The sequence below is a fragment of the Peromyscus maniculatus genome, chromosome 7 (assembly GCF_049852395.1).
Source record: "Peromyscus maniculatus bairdii isolate BWxNUB_F1_BW_parent chromosome 7, HU_Pman_BW_mat_3.1, whole genome shotgun sequence".
NCBI lineage: Eukaryota > Metazoa > Chordata > Mammalia > Rodentia > Cricetidae > Peromyscus > Peromyscus maniculatus.
In genome coordinates this window covers 98534151-98559789 of record NC_134858.1, presented here as the reverse complement: position 1 = coordinate 98559789, position 25639 = coordinate 98534151, and the positions used below count along the sequence as shown (strand labels likewise).

General features: G+C 34.7%; 1 protein-coding gene across 3 annotated transcripts in view; it reads right to left on the bottom strand.

Annotated features, from left to right (window-relative positions):
* The window catches only part of Stag1 (STAG1 cohesin complex component), a 322127-nt gene that overhangs the window by 86712 nt on the left and 209776 nt on the right, over window positions 1-25639 (bottom strand). For all 3 annotated transcript variants that reach the window (XM_076576916.1, XM_076576918.1, XM_076576917.1), the window contains 3 exons: window positions 24917-24996; window positions 19204-19311; window positions 8481-8595 (listed from right to left, as the gene is read on the bottom strand). In XM_076576916.1, the coding sequence (XP_076433031.1) occupies window positions 8481-8595; window positions 19204-19311; window positions 24917-24996 (303 nt within the window). The remainder of the gene's footprint in view (window positions 1-8480; window positions 8596-19203; window positions 19312-24916; window positions 24997-25639) is intronic.

The following is a 25639-nucleotide window of genomic DNA, read 5'->3' as shown; positions in this document are numbered from 1 at the left end:
GTTGGTGATAACTCCACTGTTCCACTCTCTACAGAGTTCCTGTTAGACAATACAGTAAAACTGTAAATTTGTACTTGCTGACTATTCATTTTCTCTCATACTTGAACTTTTGCTTCTTAAATGTTTGAATTCTAGTTTAAGCTCTCTTTCTCTTTCATAAAATTCTCTTCTTATACTTTGGGATATAAATTATGCTTTTTCATTAATATACTGTCTTTATGTTTCTTTTTCAAGCTTCAGATACTCTTGTTTGTCAATTCAAGCCAGTAGGCTTAATTTTAAGACCCTGGCTTCCTCAGTTGACAGAGAAAATGGAAAGAGGAGAATCTGTAATCACACAGAATTTCTGTTAGTGATATACATTTGTAAGCAAATAATTCTCTGTCCCCTGGGTGGACATAAAGTACCTGAGCATTCACTTTATTTCTAAGACACACTGTATATATCCTAAATGCCCTGGACTAGCAGTTCTAAAGTGGTAAACATGGCAGCTATTTAATTACTATGTATGTTATGTATTCAACAGTCTCTGCTGCCCTGATCCTTTGTGTATATTTTTTGAGCAAAGTCTTCGTTAATAAAGGAATGTTCTATTTTTGTAAATCATTTAGTGTGAAAGTGTTGTGTTGCTCTTTTCTCATTTATAATTTATTGCTTTTACAGTCTTTATCCATGTGGAAACTGGTAATGACCCTTCAACTTAACTGATTTAGCTGGACATGAAGACATATTTCAATTCTTTTAACTAGTATAATTCTATTAGCATCAGTATTCTTTAAACATTTTTTAAAAAATATTTGAGGGCTGGAGAGATGGCTCAGTGGTTAAGAGCACTGGCTGCTATTCTAGAGGACCCAGGTTCAATTCCCAGCACCCCCATGGCAGCTCACAACTGTCTGTAACTCCAGTTCCAAGAGATCTGACACCTTCACACTAATGCACATAAAATAAAATTAAATTATTTAAAAAAATATTTGAGTGTTTGCCCTATATGTATTTATATGTACCACATGTGTGCCTGGTGCCCTGGGAGGCTAGAAAATGTATGATACTCTGGAACTGGAGTTACAGATGGTTGTGAGCCACCATATGGATGCTGGAAATTGAACCTGGGTATTCCAGAAAAGTAGCATATGATCTCTATGAGCTGCAGAATCAGCATTTTTATAGATGATTTTCTTTTCTATGCTTTATCATTTAGCTCTGGTATATATACTGTCACCATTCTTATCACAAATTTTGTTTATATTAATCAATGTTCTTATTGTAGTAGAGTAAATTTGGTAATTTACTCATCTTTCTGACTGTAAAGAGATGATACAGTACAGTGCTGTAGTAGTCTTTACTGTTAATTTGACTGGATTTGATACAGCATAATATCAGGTTATGGTACAGTTACTGTTCAATAGTCTTTGCCAGATCTATGGAGAGAGAAGACAGAAAAAAGTAGTTTTGGGGAGGAGAGAAAAATCAAGTTTAAAGCTCAAGACAAGGCTTGTGTGGAGAAAACTACTTTAACAAAGTGATTAGCACACTGGGACAACAGGAAAGGTATTCTGAAAGCCATATCTAACCCACTAAAAGGTCAGCTTGTAAAAATGCAAATTCGTTTGAAGGAAAATGCTGGTCAAAGGGTTACATGCCAGAAAACAACTGCCTAATGAAATGTTTACATATGCTTAGCTGCTAAGGCACACTGCAGCAAAGGTAGAAGGGGACCAGATGACATCTCCAGCTGTCAGAAGACCTTGGCAACATCATCCACATGGTGCTAGTATAGCAAATACAAAAAAATGGAATACTTACAAGGGCATGGAGGTTTCTAGTAAGGATCCATAAAGGCTCTGAGCCTAGGTAATGTGTGGAAGGGTAAGAGTCCCTGCAAGGAGGCCATGTTTTGAAGCGGTGGTGAAGTTCAAGTTGTAATAGAGACTGTAAAATGTCAGAGATGCCAGGAGCATGCAAACTGTGTCAACAAAAGCTTCAGGCACAAGTAGTACTAGCCCAATGGAGAGGGCAAATGTGTTACACAAAGCAAAAAATAGAGGAGTAGGATACCCAAGTCTGTGAGAACTTGGGTGATATAACACAGTGCCAGACACTGAGCACAAGGTTTGGTTACTGCACTGTTCTGATTTGGGCTGATCTTTAATTGTTATACCAATATTCCTACCTCTTAGAACAGAAATGCTTATTTTTTGCCTTTGAATATTGGAAATATATAATTTGCTTTATTTTATAAAGGCTCATAAGTTAATTTTGTCTTGACTCCCAGAAAAGATCTTGGACTTTTCAAGAGCATTCAGACTGTTGACTATTATGGGGACTTTTGAAGTTGGACTGAATGTATTTTTGCATTATGAGACAGATCTAAAAATTTGAGGGCCTGAGGTGGAATATCATGGCTTAAAAGTGATGGATTTGGGTGTCACATTAACAAGGGGTGGCATGATAGATAATCTTGTAGACTATTAATTTAAGATGTGTTACATTTGTTTATGCTATGGAATATTTGTTTAATAATGCAAAGATGTGTTACATTTTTTTATGTTGTATTTGTTTAACTCTATGAAGCTGTGTTACTTTGCCTGCCCCAAATACCTGATTGAGAAAAAAAGGAGGAGGGAGAAAAGCAAGAAAAGGAGAAGAGGATGCTGGGGCTAGCCACCTAGCCACCCAGACACAAAATAAGAAAGGAAGAAAAGATACACAGAAATAGAGAAAGGAAAAAGCCCAGAGGCAAAGGTAGACGAGATAAGTTAAGAAACGCTGACTAGAAATAAGTCAAATTAAGGCTGGACATTCATCAGTAAGCATAAGCCTCTGTGTATTTATTTGGGAGGTGGTTGGTGGGTCCGCAAAGAGTAAAATAAACAAAAACAAAAAAAAAGATAATCTTCAAAGTCAAACTGAGTGGATTTGAAATTACCTGGGAGACAGATAAGAGGAACTTTATTTAGAGAAGTTTAACTGAGGAAGAAAGAACCATCCTATGGACTGGGAGTTAGACTGAATAAAAAGGTAAAAATTAAAAAGCAAGCCAAGTACTACCACAGTATCTTTCTGCTTCTTGACATCAGAGGCCATGTTAGCAGCTGCCCCATTCTCCTGCTGTCATGGCCTCTGCCACAATGGACTAGATCTCAAATGATGAGCCAAAATAGCCTTTTTCCTTCTTTAAGCTACTTAAGTCAGATATTTAATACAATATCTGACAATGAGAAAAGCAACTCATATAAGTGCATTCTATTAAAACCAATAATTAGTTGTTACAAATTTCAATGAGTATATCAGAAAATCATCGGTTAAAAATTTAATGAGTATATTAAAAGAGCAGGATTATGTATCGGCTCATTTTCTGATTAAGTTTCAAATTCATCAATATTAGTAAGCTAGAGCTACATTGTCAGTCAGGGATGGGCTTGATATAATGTTTAGCATATTTTGTCTTTAGACATGTGACAACTATAGAACTTGATTTCAAATTAATTTGAACTACCATGAAACAATGTTTGGGTGAAAAAGTTCTAAGAAAGGTAAGGATAGCAAAGATCTTCTATTATGAGTCAAAGATGAAGCTCTAAGAAGGACTTGGAGGCATTTTAAATAATTGTTATAGAGCAGCAGCAGTAAGGAAGCTCTCAGGATTAAAAAAGTTTGGTAACTTTAAAATTATAAGAAAAATAATTTTCTAAAACATGGTTATCAGTGTTACCTTTTATAAAATCATGTAATAGAAAAACTGTTTTATACTCTTCAAGAATTATACAAACAAAAAAATCAAATAACTTTAATGAACAGTTACTATACAGCAAGATGGATATTTGAAAATTTATTATAAATAGATGTTATATCTAAATTGACATTATATGTTAAATCTTATTTATATACTGGTGCATTTTATATTGAAAGATAAAATTAGATTTTATTTTATAGGATTTCTTCTAAACTTGTACATGTGGTGAAACAATCTCAAATTCCTGGAGATTTTTATAATAATAGTTCAGGTATGTTCTGATTCATCTTTAAGTAGCTTCAAATTTGCTTCCAATGTTTTATTTAAAGATTTGTCTGCTTCTTAACCTCTGGTCGACGTTAAAGGATTGTGTATATAATGTAACTAAGAATTATTACTCCTTATAATTTCTAAACATTCCAATACTTTGATCTTGCTAAAAGAGAGCTAGTCATTAGTTAATTTTATGAAACCTGAATATGAACTGAAGAGGTCATCAATGGATAAAGTGCTTTTCCTACAAATCTGGGGACCTGAATTACAATTTCCAGAAGCCACAAAAAAGCTTGTGTTAGTGCACAAGTAACCCTGACACTCGCAGGATATGAAAGACTGAGAGAACAGAACCCTGTAAACTTACAGGCTATCTAGCATTACATAAATAGCAAGATCAACAAAGGAGCCTATTTCAAACAAAGTGGAAGACAAGGACCAAAACCTAAGATTGTCCTCTGATGCCCACACACATGCCCACATTAAAAAAACAAAGAGACAACAGGCTGTATTTTTTGGGGAGGAAAGAGGAGGGAGAGTGGGAAACCAAGAATTCAAAGAACATTATTCTAGGTCAAGAAATGCGCAATACCCTGAAGAGACTTTTTGGGTCTATCAATAATATGGGTGCCTGTTACTCTGACTATTCCATGAGACTACAAGAGGGAACCAAATTTGTATAAATCTACGTGAAAATAATTATGTCAGTAGGAAATACAATTTAGTTTATATAACAAACTTCATTGTTAAACCATCTATAGAAAACTCTGGACTCATGACATTTAAATAATACTTCTACTACCAACTGGCCAAGTATGTAAAATACAGGATACTTTGTCACCTAAAATTAACTACTACCAAAAGGTTGCTGGAGTTTATAAATGTCACATTTTGATACCAACAAAAAACAAACGATTAGTTTAAGTAGATCTCTCATTCTTCACCATATTACCTGTTTAAATCTTTCAACATTTTATAATTACATTACTAATAGTTTATTTCACATTTCAATAAAACAAAGGATTGTGCTCAGTTCTACTAATCACAGTTCAGTGATTTACAACTCATCCGATTTCAAGAGATTCTATCCGAAATTTTACAAAATGACATGTTTTACAGAAAGTAAGTTTAAAAACAGAATTCAAGATAGGAAAGTATTGGGAGTTTCACTGTACTAAAGAATATGGCTTCAACATACAGTTAGCTCTGAATGTGCACAGTCGTGTAACAGAAAAGGATTTTTTTTTTAAATAATGGCTATTTCTTGTGAAATACATGACATCAGAATGGCCAAATCCTTAAATGTGATTTGCACTTGGCTTTGGTAGCTATGAAGGAATGGCATGTGTGAAAACTGGGATATATATTTTTACACTGTTGTACCACTGGCAAGCATTAAGATTTAGTAATTTATGAAATCAGTAGACATAAGCATGACAAATTATTTTAAATGAAAGATGAAAATGCCTAAAATAAAATACTTTTATGCCTTAATAAATCAAGAAGTTCTTGAGAACTTTCAGAAAACCAAAGTTTTTCCTTTAGTTAACAGTAAAACTAGCTAAGACCATTAGACTCCTTAACTTTTCAACACTTTAATACTTAAATGGCTAATCTCTACTAATATCTGAAGCCATTGTTGGCAATACTTTTTATATAGTTTATAATTATTGAATAATACATTTTTTTCCCATTTCTTTATAACAGTGATTCCCAATCTTCCTACTGCTGAGACCCTTTAATACAGTTCTTCATGTTGTGATGACTTTCAACCTTAAAATTATTTCATTGCTACTTCACAACTGTAATTTTGCTACTGTTATGAATCATAATGTAAATATCTGATAGGCCAGCCTCAAAGGGGTCGTGACGCACAGCGAGAACTGCTGCTCTAAAGTCTAATGGTATAGTGAAAAGAGCTATCACAAGGTGACATTTGCTGGAATTCATTGCTTTACTTTAAAATTGAACCGTTACATTTTATTCTGTAACATATCTAAACTTACTTGTTAATAAAACAATGTTTTAAATCCTTACTTAAGAAAATGTGGACTAGAAGCATATGCTTTAGCCTTGAATTTGTTCAAAAGTATAATGTAAGGTCCCAATCTAGAGGTTTGGAACTGGCATTTTATTAATAATAAACCATAGTGTCAGATTTCTAGGCATATGTAAGACACTGTTACTAACATATTTGAATGTAACTCTCCTGCTGATTTTGTTTATTATTATCATTATCATTATTATTATTATTATGGTTATTTGAGACAGGATTTCTTTGTATAGCTCTGGCTGCCTTGGAACTTGCTTTGTAGACCAGGTTGGCTTCAAACTCACAAAGATGCACCTGTCTCTGCCTCCTGAGTACTGGTATTAAAGGCATGTGCCACCACCACCTGGCTCTTTTTTTTTTTTTTTTAAGATTTATTTATTTATTATGTATACAGTGTTCTGCCTAAATGTATGCCTGCAGACCAGAAGAGGGCCCAGATCTCATTATAGATGGTTGTGAGCCACCATGTGGTTGCTGAGAATTAAACTCAGGACCTTTGGAAGAGCAGCCAGTGCTCTAGCTGTTAACTGCTGCTGGCTCTTTATTCTTATTTGAAGAAACAGTGACATTTTGTTGTGGAATAATTTTTTGCACACTGTAAATATGTGTCACTTTGGTTTAATAAAGAGCCAAATGGCCAATAGCTAGGCAGGATTTTAGAGACAGAGAGAATGCTGGGAAGAAAGGTGGAGTCACCAGGAGATGCCAGGAATGCAGAGTAAGCAGCATGGGCTTTACAAAGTAAAGGTAACAGAGCCACATAAAAGAACATAGATTAAAACATATGGGAGGCCGGGCGGTGGTGGTGCACGCCTTTAATCCCAGCACTCAGGAGGCAGAGGCAGGCGGATCTCTGTGAGTTCGAGGCCAGCCTGGTCTCCAAAGCGAGTTCCAGGAAAGGCGCAAAGCTACACAGAGAAACTCTGTCTCGAAAAAACAAACAAAACAAAACAAACCAAAAAAAAACAACAAACAAACCAAAAAAACCTATGGGTTAATTTAAATTATAAGAGCTAGTTAGAAACAAGCCTAAGCTATTGGCTGAGCTTTCATAATTAATGTCTCCATGTGATTATTTGGGAGCTGGCAGGTGGGACAGAAAAGTCTACCTACAACAACTTTTTGCTTTGTTCTAATGTCCCTCATTCTATTTATTTGCTTTGTATTTTTTTCATTTTTTGTTTTGTTTTGTTTTTTTGAGACAGGGTTTCTCTGTGTAGCTTTGTGCCTTTCCTGGAACTCACTCTGTAGCCCAGGTGAGCCTTGAACTCACAGAGATCCGCCTGGCTCTGCCTCCCAAGTGCTGGCACTAAAGGTGTGTGCCGCTTCTGTTGCTGCCACCACCACCTGGCCTCATTTTAGTTTTTACATACGTCGTATATTTTTCTGTTTCTTTTTCATTTTTACATAGCAGTTACAGTGCTATCAAATTTGAATATTCATAGAATCCTTTAGGTTTCTCTTCTTCTCTGATATTTTCTATTTTCCAAATAAATTGAGTCTTAATTTTTTTGTGGTATGAAACTAGAGCCTGACACATATGAGGCAAAGGTCTTATCACTGAGCTGAATGCATCCCCAGCTTTCTTTGTATTGTCTTCAAAATTCTGAGACAAGGCCAAAATTGCACAAGCTGGCCTTGAATTCACATCGTAGCCTAGTCAGGCCTTGAATTTGTCATCTGCCTGAACACATCCTCTCATCTACTTTGGATTACAAGTTTTTGCCACCATGTCTGCCTTGACTTTAGTTTTCTTAACTTCTTTTGCATTTTTATTTTCATTCATTTCTAAACTAAATAGTTTATTCATTCAGGGTCTCCTTATAATTAGTTTATTCTTTAATCAACATCATGCCAGTAGGAAATACTAAATAAAATATCAAAGTACAGTAGAATGAGCAAATGAAACTTTGTCTTCAAAAACAGATATGTTGTGAGTGCTAAGTATAAAAATCACAATAATGGTAACAGACTATAGTATATGGAAAATGAATAATGATTCTTAAACTAGCTAGAATTAAGTTTTAACAGTTTGACAATGTTCACAACTTTTATTCTTGATGCAGAGAATTTAACCCAGGGCCTTGTGTGTGCTAGGCAAAACTCCACAACAAAACTGAACCACCAAGCTCTTAAAACTGTTTAATAAAATAAATTAGACATAAAAAAGGGAAAAGTTAAAAATGTAGAACTCGCATTGTGAAATAGTGTAAAACTTTAAAATTACTAGACTATATTTAATGTTGATACACCCCTATACGTATGTATATTCTCACATAAAGCAAAGTACACAGCAATTAATAATGGTGACTTTACAAGAAAAGCGTTTGTTTTCAGGACTATAGTGGACTGAACCCTAACTGCTTACCTCAGATCAAGTGACAGAAGGACACAATAGTCAACTAAAACCCTTCTTACCTCACTTTCAAGAAAGAAGAGAACAAGCATCCGGATGAGGTTCCCATTTGGACTGTTCCTTCCTCTCCTCTTTGCTAATGCTTCCTCTGCTTGTGGGTCATGTCTGCTAAATAGCCTGTGGGGGAAACAATATAAATTCACATGAACACAAATTTCAGTAATTTTACAAAACACAAAAAATTCACTGTTGAAAAAATATGAAAAAGATTTTTAATCTAATTCAATACAACTTATCTCTTTATTTTTTCAACAGGAAGAAGAAAGGCAGAGGGAAAAAGAGATGCCAGTCTGCTGCCCAAGGAACAACATGCCAGCCGAACTGGTAAGCCACGGAATACATGCCAAACATAGATGAATAGAAATGGATTAATTTAAGTTATAAGAGCTAGCTAGCAAAAAGCCTGCCATATGCCATGCAATTGTTAATATAAACCTCTGAGTAATTATTTTATAAGTGGCTGTGTGAGATAGTGGGCTGGGAAGAACCAGAGAAACCTTCCAACTACACTTCAATCAAGTGTTATCCTGTCTGGCTATTAAATGATACCTTTACAGAGATAAAATGGTCAAATTAAAAATATCTTGCCGGGCGGTGGTGGCGCACGCCTTTAATCCCAGCACTCCGGAGGCAGAGCCAGGCAGATCTCTGGGAGTTCGAGGCCAGCCTGGGCTACCAAGTGAGTCCCAGGAAAGGCACAAAGCTACACAGAGAAACCCTGTCTCGGGAAAAAAAAAATATCTTACATGGTTCAACATGAGGAAATGTTTTTAATGATGAATAGTAAATGCTTAAATATTTATTAAAAATGTAAGCACTACTTTCCTATGGTTGATACTAGAGTATGTAATTTTAAATTTAGATTAAAAACAGTTTCTTAAATATTTATTTCAGTTGTAAATACATTAAAGAATATCCTGAGCAATAACCAAAAATCTACATTTTAATATTTATGTCTCTTGTATTCTCCAATGGTTATACCTATTATTTAGAAGCAGTATTCTTAAGCCCAACTGTTTATAATAAAATTTTATTAGTACTATATATAAAAATTTATTTTCGATAACAAAACTTCTAAGTATGGCTAAGAAGGAAATTCAAGTTTTAAATTTGCTATATAGATTTAGTCTAATAAAACAAAGCTCTCCTATTTTTAGGGACTACTCTAAGCCCAAGGGATGCAGCAATGAACATGAAATTGGTTCTCCGAAGGAACTTTAATTCTAGTGCAGCAGTTCTCAACTTGTGGGTTGAGGCCCTTTTGGGGATTAAATGATCCTTTCACAGGGGTCTTGTATCAGATATCCTGAATATCAGATATTTAGATCACAATTCATTACAGTAACAAGATTACACTTATGAAGTAGCAACTAAAATAGTTTTATGGTTGGGGGTCACCACAACATGAGGAACTGTATTAAAGGGTCACAGCATTAGGAGGTTGAGAACCACTGCTCTAGTAGATGGAAACAGACTAAATGTACTGTCTCAGATAATTTACAGAAAAATAAATATGGACAAGCAAATAACATATGCAACATATAAAAACATGTATAAGTTTCTAAAATGAGAAGCTAAGTAACTGAGAGGTGTTCTTTTTGGGGTGGCTTTCAAATTTGTGATGAAGGTAATAATAGCCTTTGGTAACTAAAATGTACTAAGCTGAATAACTGCATGTATTTCACATAAGGTTCTGAAAAAATAGATGAAATTTATAGTGTTAAAAATGTAGAATTTTGAGACCTCCTACGGGCTAGTCCCCTGACTTCCCCATCCATGCTTTCTTCACAACCAGTCAGATCTAGCCCAAGTCCCATATCTACTGACCCAGCCTAGTTTGGCCTCTCTTGCTTGCATTACAAATCATCTCTAGACTTCTGCCAGGATCCTCCCTACCTGTTCTCCAACCCATAGGCCCTGCCATGCCACATCCAAAATTTTTACACAGCCAGATCTAGTTTCACACTCCAAGCATAGACTAAGAAGCTCATCCCAATACACCAGTCAAATCCCCTCTGTTCACCTGACTTCATCCCACCCAAGCCATTATAATGTCTAGGCTCAACCTGCTTCACATTGTCTCTTCTGCTGCGACCTGTTCTGTCCATATCCTGTTCTGCCCATATCAGATTAAGAACTAAATAATAATTCATATGTACAGACCTTATTCCCAAAACACTAACAATATGAAAACAGAACCAGTATGTTCTCTCCAAAACCTACCATTCCTGTAGAAATATTTGCCAATGAGAATTTCTGAGGTGAATTCCAGGACCCACAATTTAAAACAATCATCATAAACTTCATAAAAAAATAATTTATGGAGTTAAAAAACAAAAGACAAAGAAAAAGCACAATGAAATCTAGGAGAAAGAACTTGAGAATAAACAACTGATCGATGACCAAGAAAGCACAAACAGGCTAAGGGAAATGACTAAAACAATCCAAGACTTCAGAATGGAACTCAATAAGGAGACAGACAAACTGAAGCGGAATTAGAGAACACCTGTAACTCAACTAGAAAATGCAAAGAAAGTCTTACATGTAGAATGAATTAAGCAGGAGATAGAATATCAGGACTTGAAAATAAAAGTAGGATATAGATCATTTTATCAAGGACTATGAAAAAAATTAAAATCACAGAAAAGGAATATATAGGAAATATGAGACACCATAAAAATATCAAATCTTTGATTACAAGAATACATGAGGGAGAAGAATCTCAACAAGATCATAGAAGAAAACAGCTCCAAACAAAGGAAAGACACACCCACAGAGATGTAAGAATCATAGAGAACACCAAATAGATAATCCCAAAAGAGAAAAATCCCTACAGCTTATCAGAGTAAAACACGACAGATACATAACAAAGAGATTGAAAGCTACAAGAGAAACAAACAAAACAATGCAAGTTACATATAAAGAAAAATCCATCAGAATAACAGCTGTTTCTCAATGGTAATTTAGAAAGCCAGGAGAGCAAGGCATTCCAAGAACTAAAAGGCTAAGAAAGCTAACCTAAACTAATAGACCTAGCAAAATTATCTGCCATAATTGAAGGATAAAGACTTTTCAAGACATAAACAGCCTAAATAAATTTATATTCAACAAACCAAATCTAAAGAAAATACAAGAAGTAATACTATGGGCTGAAGAGAGGAATGAGTATAGCAGGAAGACTGTGGAAAGATATACAAAGTTATAATTATTTAAAAACAAAGTACTACTAAGAATACGAACACCACTACCAAAAATCAACAACACAATGACCAAAATTTACTCACACATTACAATATCTTTAAATATAAATGGTTTAAACTCTCCCATCAAAAGACAGAAGCTGACTGAAAGAATCAAGAAACAAAAATCCACCTATCTATAAGAAACACATCTTAGCTTTAAAGACAGGAATCTCCTTAGAGTAAAAGAAGGGAAAAAAGTACTCTAATCAAATGGGATCAGAAAGCAAGCAGGTGTCAGGATCCTAGTATCTGACAAAATAAGACTTCAAACTAAATATAATCAGAAGAGATAAAAAGGGATACTTTATTCATTCTAATCAAGGGAACAGTTAGCAAGAACATTACTATCTTAAACATATATGCACCAAATTCTGAGGTACCCAATTTCATAAAACAAGTACTACTGGATTTAAAGGCACAAATTAAAATCAATCAGTTAATATTAGATTATTTCAACACCCCACTTTCTACAACAGACAGGTAGGTCATTTGGACAAAAAACAAACAAACAAACAAAACAAAACAAAAACAGAGAAACATAATTAATTGATTCATATACCAAATGAACTTAGCAAATATCTACAGAATATTCCACCCAAACACCAAAGATTATACATTCTACTCAAAAGCACACATAAGCTGCTCTAAATATACCAGCTCTAAAATATACCATACCATGGAATACAAAACAAATGATTTAAAAAATATCACAAAGATTGAAATCATTTCTTGTATTCTAGCTGACTACAATGCAATAAAACTTAAAATTGACATTAAACAGAACTCAAGTAAACAAACAAATTCATGGAGATTAACTAACTCATTACTAAATAATGAATGAGTCAAATAAGAAATCAAGAAAGAAATTTAAAAAAACTAAATGAAAATGAAAACAATACAACAAAACCTCTGGGACACATTGAAAGCAGTCTTACAAGAGAAATGTATGACCTACATAAAAAAAATAAAAAAGAGCACAAATAAATGATTTATGATGCAACTAAAATTTCTGGAAAAAAACAAGAGCAAACCATATATAAATCCAGTCACCAGAAAGAAATAAAGACAAAAACAAGCAGAAATCAATGAAATAGAAACAAAGAAAAAAAAAAAAAAACACAAAGTATCAATGGATGTAACAACTGGTTGTTTAAAAGATAAGTAAGATCAACAGACCCTTAGCCCAACTAAGCAAAGAGAGGACCCAAATGAACAGACTTAGAAATAAATAGGAAAACGTTAGATCAGGCATCAAAGATACTCAATTATCATACGGTTCTATTTTAAAAACCTAGACTCTATTAAGTTGGAAAATGTAAAAGAAATAAATGAATTTCTAGATTCAGCCAAACCACCAAAATTAAACCAAGAAGTCAGCAACCTAAACAGACTCATACAAATGAGGAGATTGAAATAGTAATAAAAGGTTTTCCAGCTAACAAAAGTCCAAGGCCAGATGGATTCACAGCAGAATTCTACCAGACTTTTGAAAATTTAGCCAATCCTTCTTAAACTAGGAAGGGAGGAAGAGAGAGAGAGAGGGGGGAGGAAGGGAGGGAGGCTGGCTCCCAAATTCCTTCTATGAAGCCAGTAGTACTCTAATACCAAAACCAGGTAAAGACACAACAACAACAACAAAGAAAACTATAGTCCAGAATCCTTGATGAATATAGACTCAAAAATACTCAATAAAATAACTGCAAACAAAATACAGACAAACATAAAAAAGATTACCTACCATTACCAAGCTGGCTTTATCCCTGAAATGCAGTGAAGGTCCAACATAAGCAAATCAGTAAGTAAAACAAACCACATAAATGGACTTAAAGACAAAAATCACATGATCATCTCAATATATGTAGAAAAGTCTGACAAAAACAGTCATGCTTCATGGTAAAGCCCTAGAAAATGTAGTGCTAGTGGGAACATACTTCAACATAACAACATCTCCCCGCCCCACTCCCAATATCATCCTAAATGGAGAAAAGGTTGAAGCAACCCATTGAGGTCAGGAACTGGATAGAGATTTCCACTATTCTCACTCTTTTTCAATTGTGCTCAAAGTACTTATTGCTGGAGCAATAAGGCAAGAGAAGGGAATTAAAGTGATACAAACAGGGAAAGAGGTCACAATTCCTATCTGTAGAGGATATGCCACTATACATTAAAGAGCCCAAAAATTCTACCAGAGAACTTCTAGAAACAGCAATGTGGCATGATACAGTCATGCATAGATCAAGAGTTTTCTATACACCAACAATAAATACTCAGGGAAGAGGATCATGCATGTACTCCCATTCACACCAGCCTCAAAGAAAATAAAATTTCCAGAAGAAACCTAACCAATAAAGCAAAAGACCTCTACAATGAAAACGTTAAACCTCTGAAGAAAGAGATAAAAATACCACAAAATGGAAAGCTATCCCATGCTCATGGATAATTAGAATTAATATTGTGAAAACGACCACTTTATCAAAAGCTATTTATAAATTCAATGCAATCCCAATCAAAATCTCCATCTCATTCTTTAAGAAATAGAAGAAAAAAACTGTTCTAGAATTCATATGGAACTACAGAAGACCCCAGATAACCAAAATATTTCTGAGCAAAGAGAGATGACCAGTCCAAATCTTAAGATATACTATGGAGCCACAGTAATAAAACACTATTGTATTGTTATAAAAACAGAACAAAACTGAAGACCCAAACATGGAGTGTATATATAACTACAGCTATTTAATATTTGACAAAGATGACAAAAACATAAGCTGGGGAAAAGAAAACACTTTCAACAAATGGTGCTGTGGAAACTGGATGGCCACATGCAGAAAATGACATCAAACAAACTATATCTATCACTGTGCATAAAAACTAATTCCAAATGGATCAAAGACCTAAATGTGAAACCTTAAACTCTGAAATGGCTAGAAGAAAACATATGTAGTACCCTACAGAAAAGGACTTTCTGAATAGGGCTGCATTTGCCCTAGAATTCGGTCAAGAGCTGACTAGTAGAACTCCGTAAAACTAAAAACCCTCTGCACAGATAAAGTAAAATCAACTGGGTGAAGAGGAAACTCACAGCATTGGAGTGAATCTTTGCCAGCTATACATCTAGCAGAAGATTAATATCTAGAACATATAAAGAACTCAACAAACAGAAGAAGAAAAAAAAAAAGATCCAGTTGAAAAACTGGCCTGGGATCTAAGCAGAGAGAATTCCAAAAAAAAAGAAAAAAGAAAAAAAAATGGCTAAGAAGTATCTAATAAAAAAAAAAATGTTCACCAACCCTAGCAATTAGGGAAATGCAAATCAAAACAATTTTGAAATTCCATCTCACCCTCGTCAGAATGATAAAGATCAACAGAACAACTGAAATAAATGATGTAGGGGATGTGGAGAAAGGCAAATACTCATTCACTGTTAGAGGGACTACAAACTATGGATATCAGTGTGGAGAATCCTCAAAATGCTAAAAATGAATCTATCCTATGACCCAGCTACACCAAAACTTGGCCTATGTCCAAAGGACTCTACCCTATACTCCACAGATATTTGCTCAGCTATGTTCACTGTTGCTCTACTCACAAAAGCTAAGAAATCAAAACAACCTATATGTCTTCCAACTGACAAATGGATAACAAAAATATGGTACATATACACTATGAAATACTATTAAACTATAAAGTAAAATGAAATCATTAGATATGAAGGTTAATGTACAGAACTTGGAAAGATTATATTTAGTGAGGTAACTCTGACTAGGAAAGATAAATATCATGGATTCTCTCCCATCGGAGTCTCCTAGCTACAAATCTTCAAATGTGATATTCTATCCTGCAGTAGCTACAGAAACCAGGAAAGTAAAAAGATGCCAGTGCTGGGGTAGGGGTATGAGGGAGTAACAGAGGGGAATAAAAGGGTGTAAGTGATCTGTCAGGGAAATGGGAAAAAAGGGAGAGCTCTAGTAGGGGAGAGGGGGAGAATATAAATAACAGAAAAAGGAGGAAGAAGGGTAAAATAACAGCAAGGATGTCTGAAAAAGTCAGGAGGAATTATACCATTAACTCTTAACAAATAACAACAAAACCCTGGAATATCTTAAGTATGTGCCTAAATATATGTACACACTTTAGATGAAAGTCCTTAAAACACTCCCTCCAAAAGCCAAAGGCTACCTAGCAAAAATCTCAACACTAGGTTTGAGAAGTCCTCTTTTTGTTTTTATTTTTAGTCAAGGTTGCTCAAGAGATTGCTAAAACACACAGGCTATTAGTATTGCCCCTGTAGCCACCAAGAGATGGAAGGTAAGTTCCTATTGTTGAGGAAACTATGCACTTCAGACATGGCACAGAGACTCCTGAACTGGAACTGATCTTAATGCCTCTTCTTTGAAGACTAGCTTTGACGGTACCAGAAGGTACCATGTCAATTTCCAGTGGAGGGAGGCAGCCATCAATCCTACCCAGATATTATGCTTGTAAATCACAACAATTGGCATGGCAAGTTATATAACCCTAAGGGTGCAGTAATAGCATTTAAACCTTGGCGGTAACCAACAGATTTCTAGTTGGACTTAAGACCCACCTCAATGAAAGGGAAACCATGCCTGGTCTTAGAAACCAAACTAACTATCCAGGACTAGTAAAGTCATGATTCAAGGAGAAGACCATATAACTACCACTTACTTTACTAAACTAGCATAATCTCTAACTATAAACATTCTAAATACATGTCCTTGTACTCACAGATAAATGTAGTCCTACCCCTCCATCAAGGAAACCTCTCTTTGTAACCGATGGAGACAATTACAACAAGCCACAACCTATCAAAATACAGAATTGTGTGAGTACAGCTACCACCTAAGGGCTCAGGGAAATATCGTGAAAGAGAAGGGGTAACGATTGTGAGAGTCAGAGGATCAGGGACTGTGTCTCCTATTAATCTCAGAATCTATATTCATAATGTCTTACCAACATGACGGCCTAAATATGACATGAACAAGCACAACAAAACAGACAGAGGAAAGGCCACAAGGCCTCAACCCTACACAAAGTACTACAGGCAACTAAGGAATGATGAGAGTGGGAGAAATAGTCTTTCCCAGAGATGAGCATGTCAACTAGTTATTCAAGATCTAATGGTCGGCCCCCAAACATACACGAAAAACACTATTCAGATTGAGCTGGTTATATAACACACACACACACACACACACACACACACACACACACACACACACACATATGTGTGTGTTTCTAAATATACACATATAAAAATAGAAGCCATTAATTTGAAAGAAAGCAAGAAGAGGTACATGAATGGGTCTGGAGGGAGGAAAGGGAAGATTATAATATTATATTATATTCTCAAAAATTAAAAAATGTAGAATTTTTAAAATTTTTTATTTTATTTTATTTTATTTTTGGTTTTTCAAGACAGAGTTTCTCTGTGTAGCTTTGCGCCTTTCCTGGAACTTGTTTTGGAGACCAGGCTGGCCTCGATCTCACAGAGACCTGCCTGCCTCTGCCTCCCAAGTGCTGGGATTAAAGGCATGCATCCACCACCGCCCGGCACAATCCTCTTCTTATCTCAACCTCCTGAATTGTTGGGACTATGTGCACACCAAAACTTAATACTGAAAATTCTATGGCTATACTACAGCTTGCTTATTAGTATTTTTAATATTTATTATATAAATGATAGAAAAATGCTAAAATTAGTTATTAAAGATGAAGTTACTGAAATGTGAATTTTTATTTTTATTTTTTGTTTTCTGAGACAGAATTTCTCTGTTTAACCACACTGGCTGTCCTGGAATTCTTTCTGTGCACCACACTAGCCTTTAACTCACGGAGATCGCCTGCCTCTGCCTCCTGAGTGCTGGGATTAAAGGTGTACACCACCACCACCCAGCTTTGAACTTTTCTGAGAGGAGTTTGAAAGCATTAATAGAAAAAGCTTTCATAATTTGCATAAGAATTAGGCTGATTTTCACAAAGAAATAAGACAGAGTAGAGGCTACCTATTCTGAACTGTCATGTAAAATATTCTAATTAAAATTTCTAGCAAATATTTTAAACTCAGTCATATAATAAAATAAATGTCTGTAGTTTATGGTCTCTATCATATATATGATAGATTATATACTAACTATATATAGATTATATGATATATATATATAATATAGGTGATGTATATATTAAACAAAGTCCTTGATGTTCTTAGTGAAGTTATAGAAGCAATAAATTCCTTCTAAAATCATAAAACAGTTTAAAAAGTTAAGTGGACAACTGAGGCCAAATATACTGTAATATTCTGAGGAAGGAAGGGCAGATTCTGATATACTATTGACGTTTGTGGCATACAATATCCCAAGAAAATATGGAAATTCCCTTATTCTATTAGCCAAAGGTGTCAGAGTAACTGGCAAAGCCATTGCTATTTTAAAATTCATGCCTAAGAAGGCTGGGGTGTAGCTTAGTAGTAGAATGCTTGCCTGGCATGTGTGAGTGGCCATGAGGTCAACGAAAACCTTGAATTCTTCCTTTTCACTTTCAGTATCAACATGTACTAGCAGCTAGCTACTATTTAAGAAAGATTTTAAACAGAAAACTTTTCTCATTATGAGTAGTAATAGACTAGAACACTGTTGCAACACCAAATTAGATACTGTAGGATGCCAAGCCTGCTTATTATCATAGCTTATCATCCATGTAGAACTGATGCACAGTACATGTCTTACTATGCTTCTGTAAAATCATAAATTAGTACATGTAATGGACCTTTAGGTTCTGCCTTGCTCACAACCGAATCCACAACCGAATTCACTAAGTCTGAGCAAAAAACCCCAAAATGAAAACAAAGCAAAAGATATGTACACAAACAAGAATGTTAATATTGTGAGAATAAATTAATTCACTAATAAATTTACAATATATATAATAGTTCACAATCAAAAAGTGAATTTCACTCTAGTTAAGTGCTATAGTCAGCCAAAAATTAGAAGTAACTTAATATCAACTTTAATATATACATAGCTCTCAGAATTGCTATATATCACAATAATGATTCCCAAGGAAACAATGGAAAAGAAGCCATGAAAGGATGGAAGACACTTGCAATGGGGTACAACTTCATGATTATATAATACACATAACAAAGGCATGAGCTGAGATTTTGAAAAGAAACAAGACTTCATAAACTTTAAAAGTCTATTCCCATACCCGGCTAAGAACCGTATTTCAGATTTTACTGAAGAGGAATATGACACAAGGCTCACCACTCTCCCAGATGTGAGCCATGATACAGGAAACAGGCTACAAAGCTATGAGAGCGTTCAAGCACAGTGAAGAGGACATTTTAAGTCCTATGTTCAGTCTCTTCCACTATTGAAGATTATTAGTAAGTGCTTTTAACAACTGAACTCTCTCTTTTTTCAGTACACAAAAGTGGAGCCTGTTTGCAGGATAACTGACTCACTTTTTGTGAAGGAACTCTCCAGCTGCCACAGCAACAGGGCGATGTGCTGAATACACCAAATGGTAAACATTTTCACAGTCTTCATTGGAAAGAGCTTCTTCACTTCCACTGAAAATGTAAAGTAATATCAGAACCACAGGAACTTTTGATTTACGTGACCCCTCATTTAATTTCTGTAAAGTGATTATAAAAGCTGAAAACACAGATTTTAGTTTTCTATTACTGTAAAAGTATTATTTCCCACTAATTATAAATGTATTCACTAAATAAAATTCAAATAAAAGAAAAATTTCAAAATTTTTCCATGTGAAGTATCCACAGATAATGACAGTCAGTATCTCAGAGTACGTATCAGACCAAATAAGCATGCTCTTTAAATATGCACAAAGCTTTTATTTCTTTTTTTAAACATGCTTAAGGAATATATTTGTCCTTGTTTCATACAACTAATCATGCTAGGTAACTTTTCTTCCTAGAACTGTATCAACAAAATAGTATCTTATCACCTCTTTACAATGTTAGTCTTCCCACTAAATACAGCCATTCTTTTAAATATTACATTTGTTGGTTTATTTATTTGTGTGTATACCAGTTCTTTGGTCAAAGGGCAACTTGTGAGAGATGGTTTTTTTCTTCTACCATGTGGGGCCCTGGGATTCAATTCAGGTCATCAGGCTTGGTGGCAAACCTCTTTATGAACTGAGCCATCTTGCCAGTCCCAGCCATCCCTTTACTAACACAATTTTCCTGTCATTTACTCATTTTTTATTTACTCATAATTCCGTGTTTCTTAAATGGTCAAAATGTGTTTGAAGCAGTTTAGCCCAAAAATGAAACATTCATTTTCTGATGATTAATATATTTTTAAATGATGAATATGATTATAGCTTAAGTTAATTTGAATACGTAATTACTGAGCTGCACAGGACCCTGGTAACATACAGAGTTACAAGTTTATTTCATAGATTCTCAAATGTATATAGATGACCTAGGACCCAAGCTCTTCAGAAATCTAGTAAATAAAAATCAGAATGCTCTTGGCAGCAAAGGACTGTGGTTAAATTAGTTCCAAGGAGAAACTGTAGTTTTGGCTGAAAACCATAAATGTCAAATTGGCAGACAAACTCCAAGTGTTTAAATATATTCTCCCTTCCACCGCACCAATGCTTGTTCCCTTATGGTGAGGCAGATAGTATAGTATAATCAGGCAACAGTCTTATTATCTACAGACACTGGAAGGGAAGAACACTAGGTCTAGGAGAACTAACTTAATGCAGCTAAAGACTATAACTGAGGCAAATAGGCTTCAGGACTGCTAAGGAAGAGTTGCTAGGTTAAAACAAATATATCTATAAATGCCCAATTTGTATCCCGTGAATTTTAAAGAGAGGCAACAGGCTCAGGCTCCTGAAACAAATTATATATTATCAGCCTAATGGGAAAGTAGCCTCAGGAAAAGTAAACACATACGGAGGAAAAAAACCAATTTAAAGTTACATCTCAGAAATACAAACTCATAAAAAATATTCTACAAATGTAGAATTATGCTTGTAATCCCACCATTCCAGAGGTTGAGAAAGGAAGAGAGAGAGAGTTTGAGGCCAGACTGAGCTAGGTTGTTTAAGACTTTGTTGGAAAAAAAGGAAAAAAGTAGCAGAACTGACAGATGGCACAAAAATATTTAAAGGAGTTGATAATGGGATATAAAATGTGACTTTACCTGTCATTTAGGAAGGTTTACCACTAATCCTACGTGTCAAGAGAAGTAAAGCCAGGTCATTTCATGCACATTCTATAAGAGACTGGTAAGCTAAACTTTGATTCTTAGCTCATTATCAAGTAAAAAACTAAGCTAGATAAAAATAGGACACTATGAAATTGTATCAGCACACATGACTTTTTTAAAAAAATATGAAACAGTGTTAAGAGAATAATAAAACCTTTACAGATTTTATTTATTATTTATTTTTTATGGGTATGGGTGCTTTGTCTGAATATGTCTGTGTATCATATGTGAGCCTGGTGAATGTGGCTCAAAAAGGGTGTCAGATCTCCTGGAACTAGAGTTATAGACAGTTCAGGCTGTCATGTAGGTGCTGGGAATTGAAACTAGCAGGCAGTGCTCCTAACTGCTGAGTCGTCTCTCTAGCCCCATCACGAAGCATTTATGAAACCAATAATACATATCAAGTCTCAGAAAACGATGACAACTTTATAAAATATATCCTTAGGTTATGTTTATGAACTGGTACACAGCAAGGCCATAAAGAGTTCGAAAAGAAAAAGACTGACTGAAGGAGTCCACAGAAGCAGAGAAAAACATAAGGGATGGAGGGCTCTGAGGAATTCATTCTTCCTCTACCCGTAAGCTCTTGGTTTCCTATAGGCCATATATGTAATATTAAAATTGAGCCTGCATGGATAGTTTTAAAAGATATTGCCCAATAAAACTGTCTATAGGGTAGATTAAACATAGAAAATTTGAAAGTCAGGCTCTGGGTGATAATGTAGAAGAGACAAAGGATTCATTGCCCTCTATGAGATATTTGTAATCACAAATTTCTAGAGCAGTCAGAGATCTCTGAAGAATGTACAAAAAAAAATAGACATAACCAGTGCTCTAGGTAAGACACAGATAGAGGGCCACAATTACATCTGTAAAACATCAGACATTTTCTGTTCTTTCTAGTCCAGTTAAAATTCAGGGAAATAATTCTATGGAGATTTTTGAAATTAGACAACCTATTTTCCAAATTTATGGCAAAAAGAAGAATTTCCCTCCAGCTAAACAAGGTTTTGGAAGGTTTGAAAACACTCTTGAAAGAAGTAATTTAGCTTAGTATATTAAAATATGTTTTTAAAAGGAAAGAAATTTTCAGAAATGATTAGGAAGAATGGTATATGAGGGTAAAAAAAATTACAAACATTAGTATATATGTATTGAAGCATATCATATGTGTAGCATAGCATAGTATATGAAGCATATCAAGCAACAATATATGAAAGGCAAGTCAATATCTATGACTGAAGACTAATACAGTACAAAGACTAGAAGAAAAGTTGACAGTAGGCACTAAGTTACATAAGAACACTAAGTTCTGAACTGCACAGGGTACAAAGTGAGTTTAAATGGCAATAACAATACATTTCAGCCAAGACAAAGGGATGAAAGACTTGACTTTGAAAGTATTTATAAGAAATGTTAGTGATTAAAGATATATTTAACCTGTTTTAAACATTGGTACAAATATCAAAAATCATTTTATTCTTTTAATATGGAAATTTTTTAGATTATCCTTTTGTAGTGAATAGAGGTAAAACCCAGGGCTATGTACATGCTAGTAAAACACTGTACCAATGTTATGCTACCATTCCCACATATATTTTTGTTTCTAACTATTAATTAAAAATTACTTTGGTTAAAAGTGTGTCAATTTATTCATGAACATACATATAAAAGCAATCTATTGTAATGTTATATTTAAGTAAAACAATGTATGATATGTTCAAATACAATTTATTCAAGTAGGGCAAAAGTGGTTTAAATTAGCGATATATTAATTCAGGCTAATTAATAAATTTAAAAAATCCTACAGCACTCAGAATAAAGAAAAATTTTCAACATAAACCAAAATATACTTAGACTGAGCATGTAGCTTAGACATCTAGTACTTGTATAGGAACACTGGGCCCTGGTCTATGTTCCCAGTACAAGTAAAAATAAAACAAACACATCCAATAACCAATTTATAAAAATATAACACAGAAATAAAATTTTAAATTACTTCAATAACAAAACCAAAAATATCTGCTATGAAGGATAGTATTAATAAAGCAGAAGGTCTTGGCTATGCAATCAGACAAGGTAAGGAAATATGAATTATAAAGTTAGGAAGCTGAAATCATTTGTCCATACTATTCTAATCTACATGGTAAAAGCAACAGGATCAAGAAAACATTACATGTTTAGGAGTTCTAATATGCTGTACATAAGATCAACATAAAAAAAACCAACATAAAATTAAAGGTTTCTTTACCTTGCAATAATTAAGTACAAAATACTAAATGCTAATAATGACACTAAAACTACATAGTATTTAATAGTTAGCTTATGTAAAAAATACACACCATTGTGGTCATATACACATGAATAAACCCTACATATAAAACACACTTAAATATCTGAAGACAGAAATGAAAAAAAAAAAAAAACAAATGAAAATTTCATAACATTACAAAATACGATTGTTTGTTTGTTTGTTTTTTAAATGTAGCCCTAGCTGTCCTAGGACTCACAGAGTGAGTGCTGGGATTAACACTGCTAGGATTAAAGGCAGGCAACATCCAGTCTTTTTCTGTTTGGTTTTGTTTTTCAAGACAGGGTTTTTTGTATGTGACTCTCATAGAACTAGCTTTTGTAGAGCAGGCTGGATAGGAACTCAGAGATAGATCTACCTGCCTTTGCCTCCCAAGTGAGGAGATTAAAGGGTTTGCCACCACTGTCAGGTCCATTGTACAGTTCATTGTTTGTGTGTTTGTTTGTTTGTTTGTAGACAGGGTTTCTCTGTGCAGTTTTGGTGCCGGTCCTGGATCTCGCTTTGTAGACCAGGCTGGCCTTGAACTCACAGATCTGCCTGGCTCTGCCTCCCAAATGCTGGGATTAAAGGCATGCACAACCACCACCTGGCCACTGTCCAGTTCTTACATTCAAAATCACATCAAAGGCATTTGACATGTATGTTTTAAAAATTCCCACAATAGAAAAAAATATGAGAATTAGTCAAGTAAGATTTAAAAACTAGAGGAGAGAATCATCTAGTAAGACAGGAGGTCTCATGTATAACACATGATATATTAGAAAGCTACAATGATAAAAAGCATGGAAAAGACACAGAAAAAGGAACCCATGCAAATTCTGACATTTGAGCAGCAGATACCCAAATCAGGACAGATGTATTAACAAAGCAGTGAGATGGGAATCTCCCTGCCCGCCCGCCCCTCCCCCCAGGGTTTCTCTGTGTAGTTTTGCACCTTTCCTGGAACTCACTTTGTAGACCAGGCTGGCCTCGAACTCACAGAGATCCGCCTGCCTCTGCCTCCTGAGTGCTGGGATTAAAGAAGTGTGCCACCACCGCCCGGTGAGAATTTTGTAAAAAACAATTTTACTAGAACACACATTATCTAACAGAATTTTTCTAGCTCAGTAAACACTATAAAGCTATAAAATCATTTATCTCTTTAAAACTTTAAAAATTGATGGAATAGTCACGTTTAATTTCTTTCACTTCTATGTTTATAAAATATCTATTTGAAAACCTTTTCATTTTGAAGCTTTGAGCTTTTGTTTTAAATAGCAAAGTATGACATTTCATAGCTAACTTTCCTAAACTACACAAAGTAACTTTACCTGGAGGAAACAAACATCAATTCAAATGAAAAACTATTCATATCTATAATTCTAGAATTCAGCAAGTCAAGGCAGAAGAATTTTTCCAACTTGAGGCTAGTCTACATTACATAGTAATTCCAAACCTAGGCTGCAGTGTGAGACCATGTTTCAAAATAAAAAACACCACCTAAAATACATTTGGTTATAAACAGGACCTTAAAAAATAAAAGTGGATTCTTCATATGAAGTATTTATTTGATGTACTAATCCAGAAAAAAGTATTAACTACTAAAAGATTAAATAGTTAACAGATACTATACTTACTGAAGTATCAGAGTAACCAATCGAATTGCTTCCACGGCAACATCATATTCTTTGTCAAGAGTCATTGATACAATGCGATCCTGAAAGAAGTTATAAACAAATCAACCTTGAATATAAATGAGCCAAGACAAGCTTAAGGTATTCTAAGGCATATATGCAATACCATGAAAGATAAAGCAGGAAGTCTCCACTATTTCCTTTTTTTAAACAGGGTCTTACTATGTAGCCTTGGCTGGCCTCAAACTATCATAGAGATTCATTTGCCTTGCCTCTTCCTAATTGTTGGGGTTAAAAGCATGTGCCATCATGCCTGGCTTGGGAATTTTTACTCTTGAAACCATATTATACAAGTGGGGTATGGGTTTTTTGTTTGTTTCTTTGAGACACAAGCTTACTATGTAGTACTGATTAGCCTGAAACTCACTATATAGACCAGGCTGACCTACAACTTACAGAAATCCACCTCTTCGTCCCCAGTAACGTGATTAAAGGTGTAGCTGAAAATGTTTGTTTCATTAACTGGCATTTCCTAAACTAAAACATACATGTCAAGTAAACCTTCAGTTACAAAATTAACATATTTCAAAAACTCTTTATACAGAGAAATTCTCATTTTAAGCAAGAAAGTTCCTTCAAAGCTATAAATAAGAACTCCTGTTGGGTCCATATGCCATGAAGCAGATTTATTCATCTATTTCATATGAGTTTATTTAAAAAAAAATA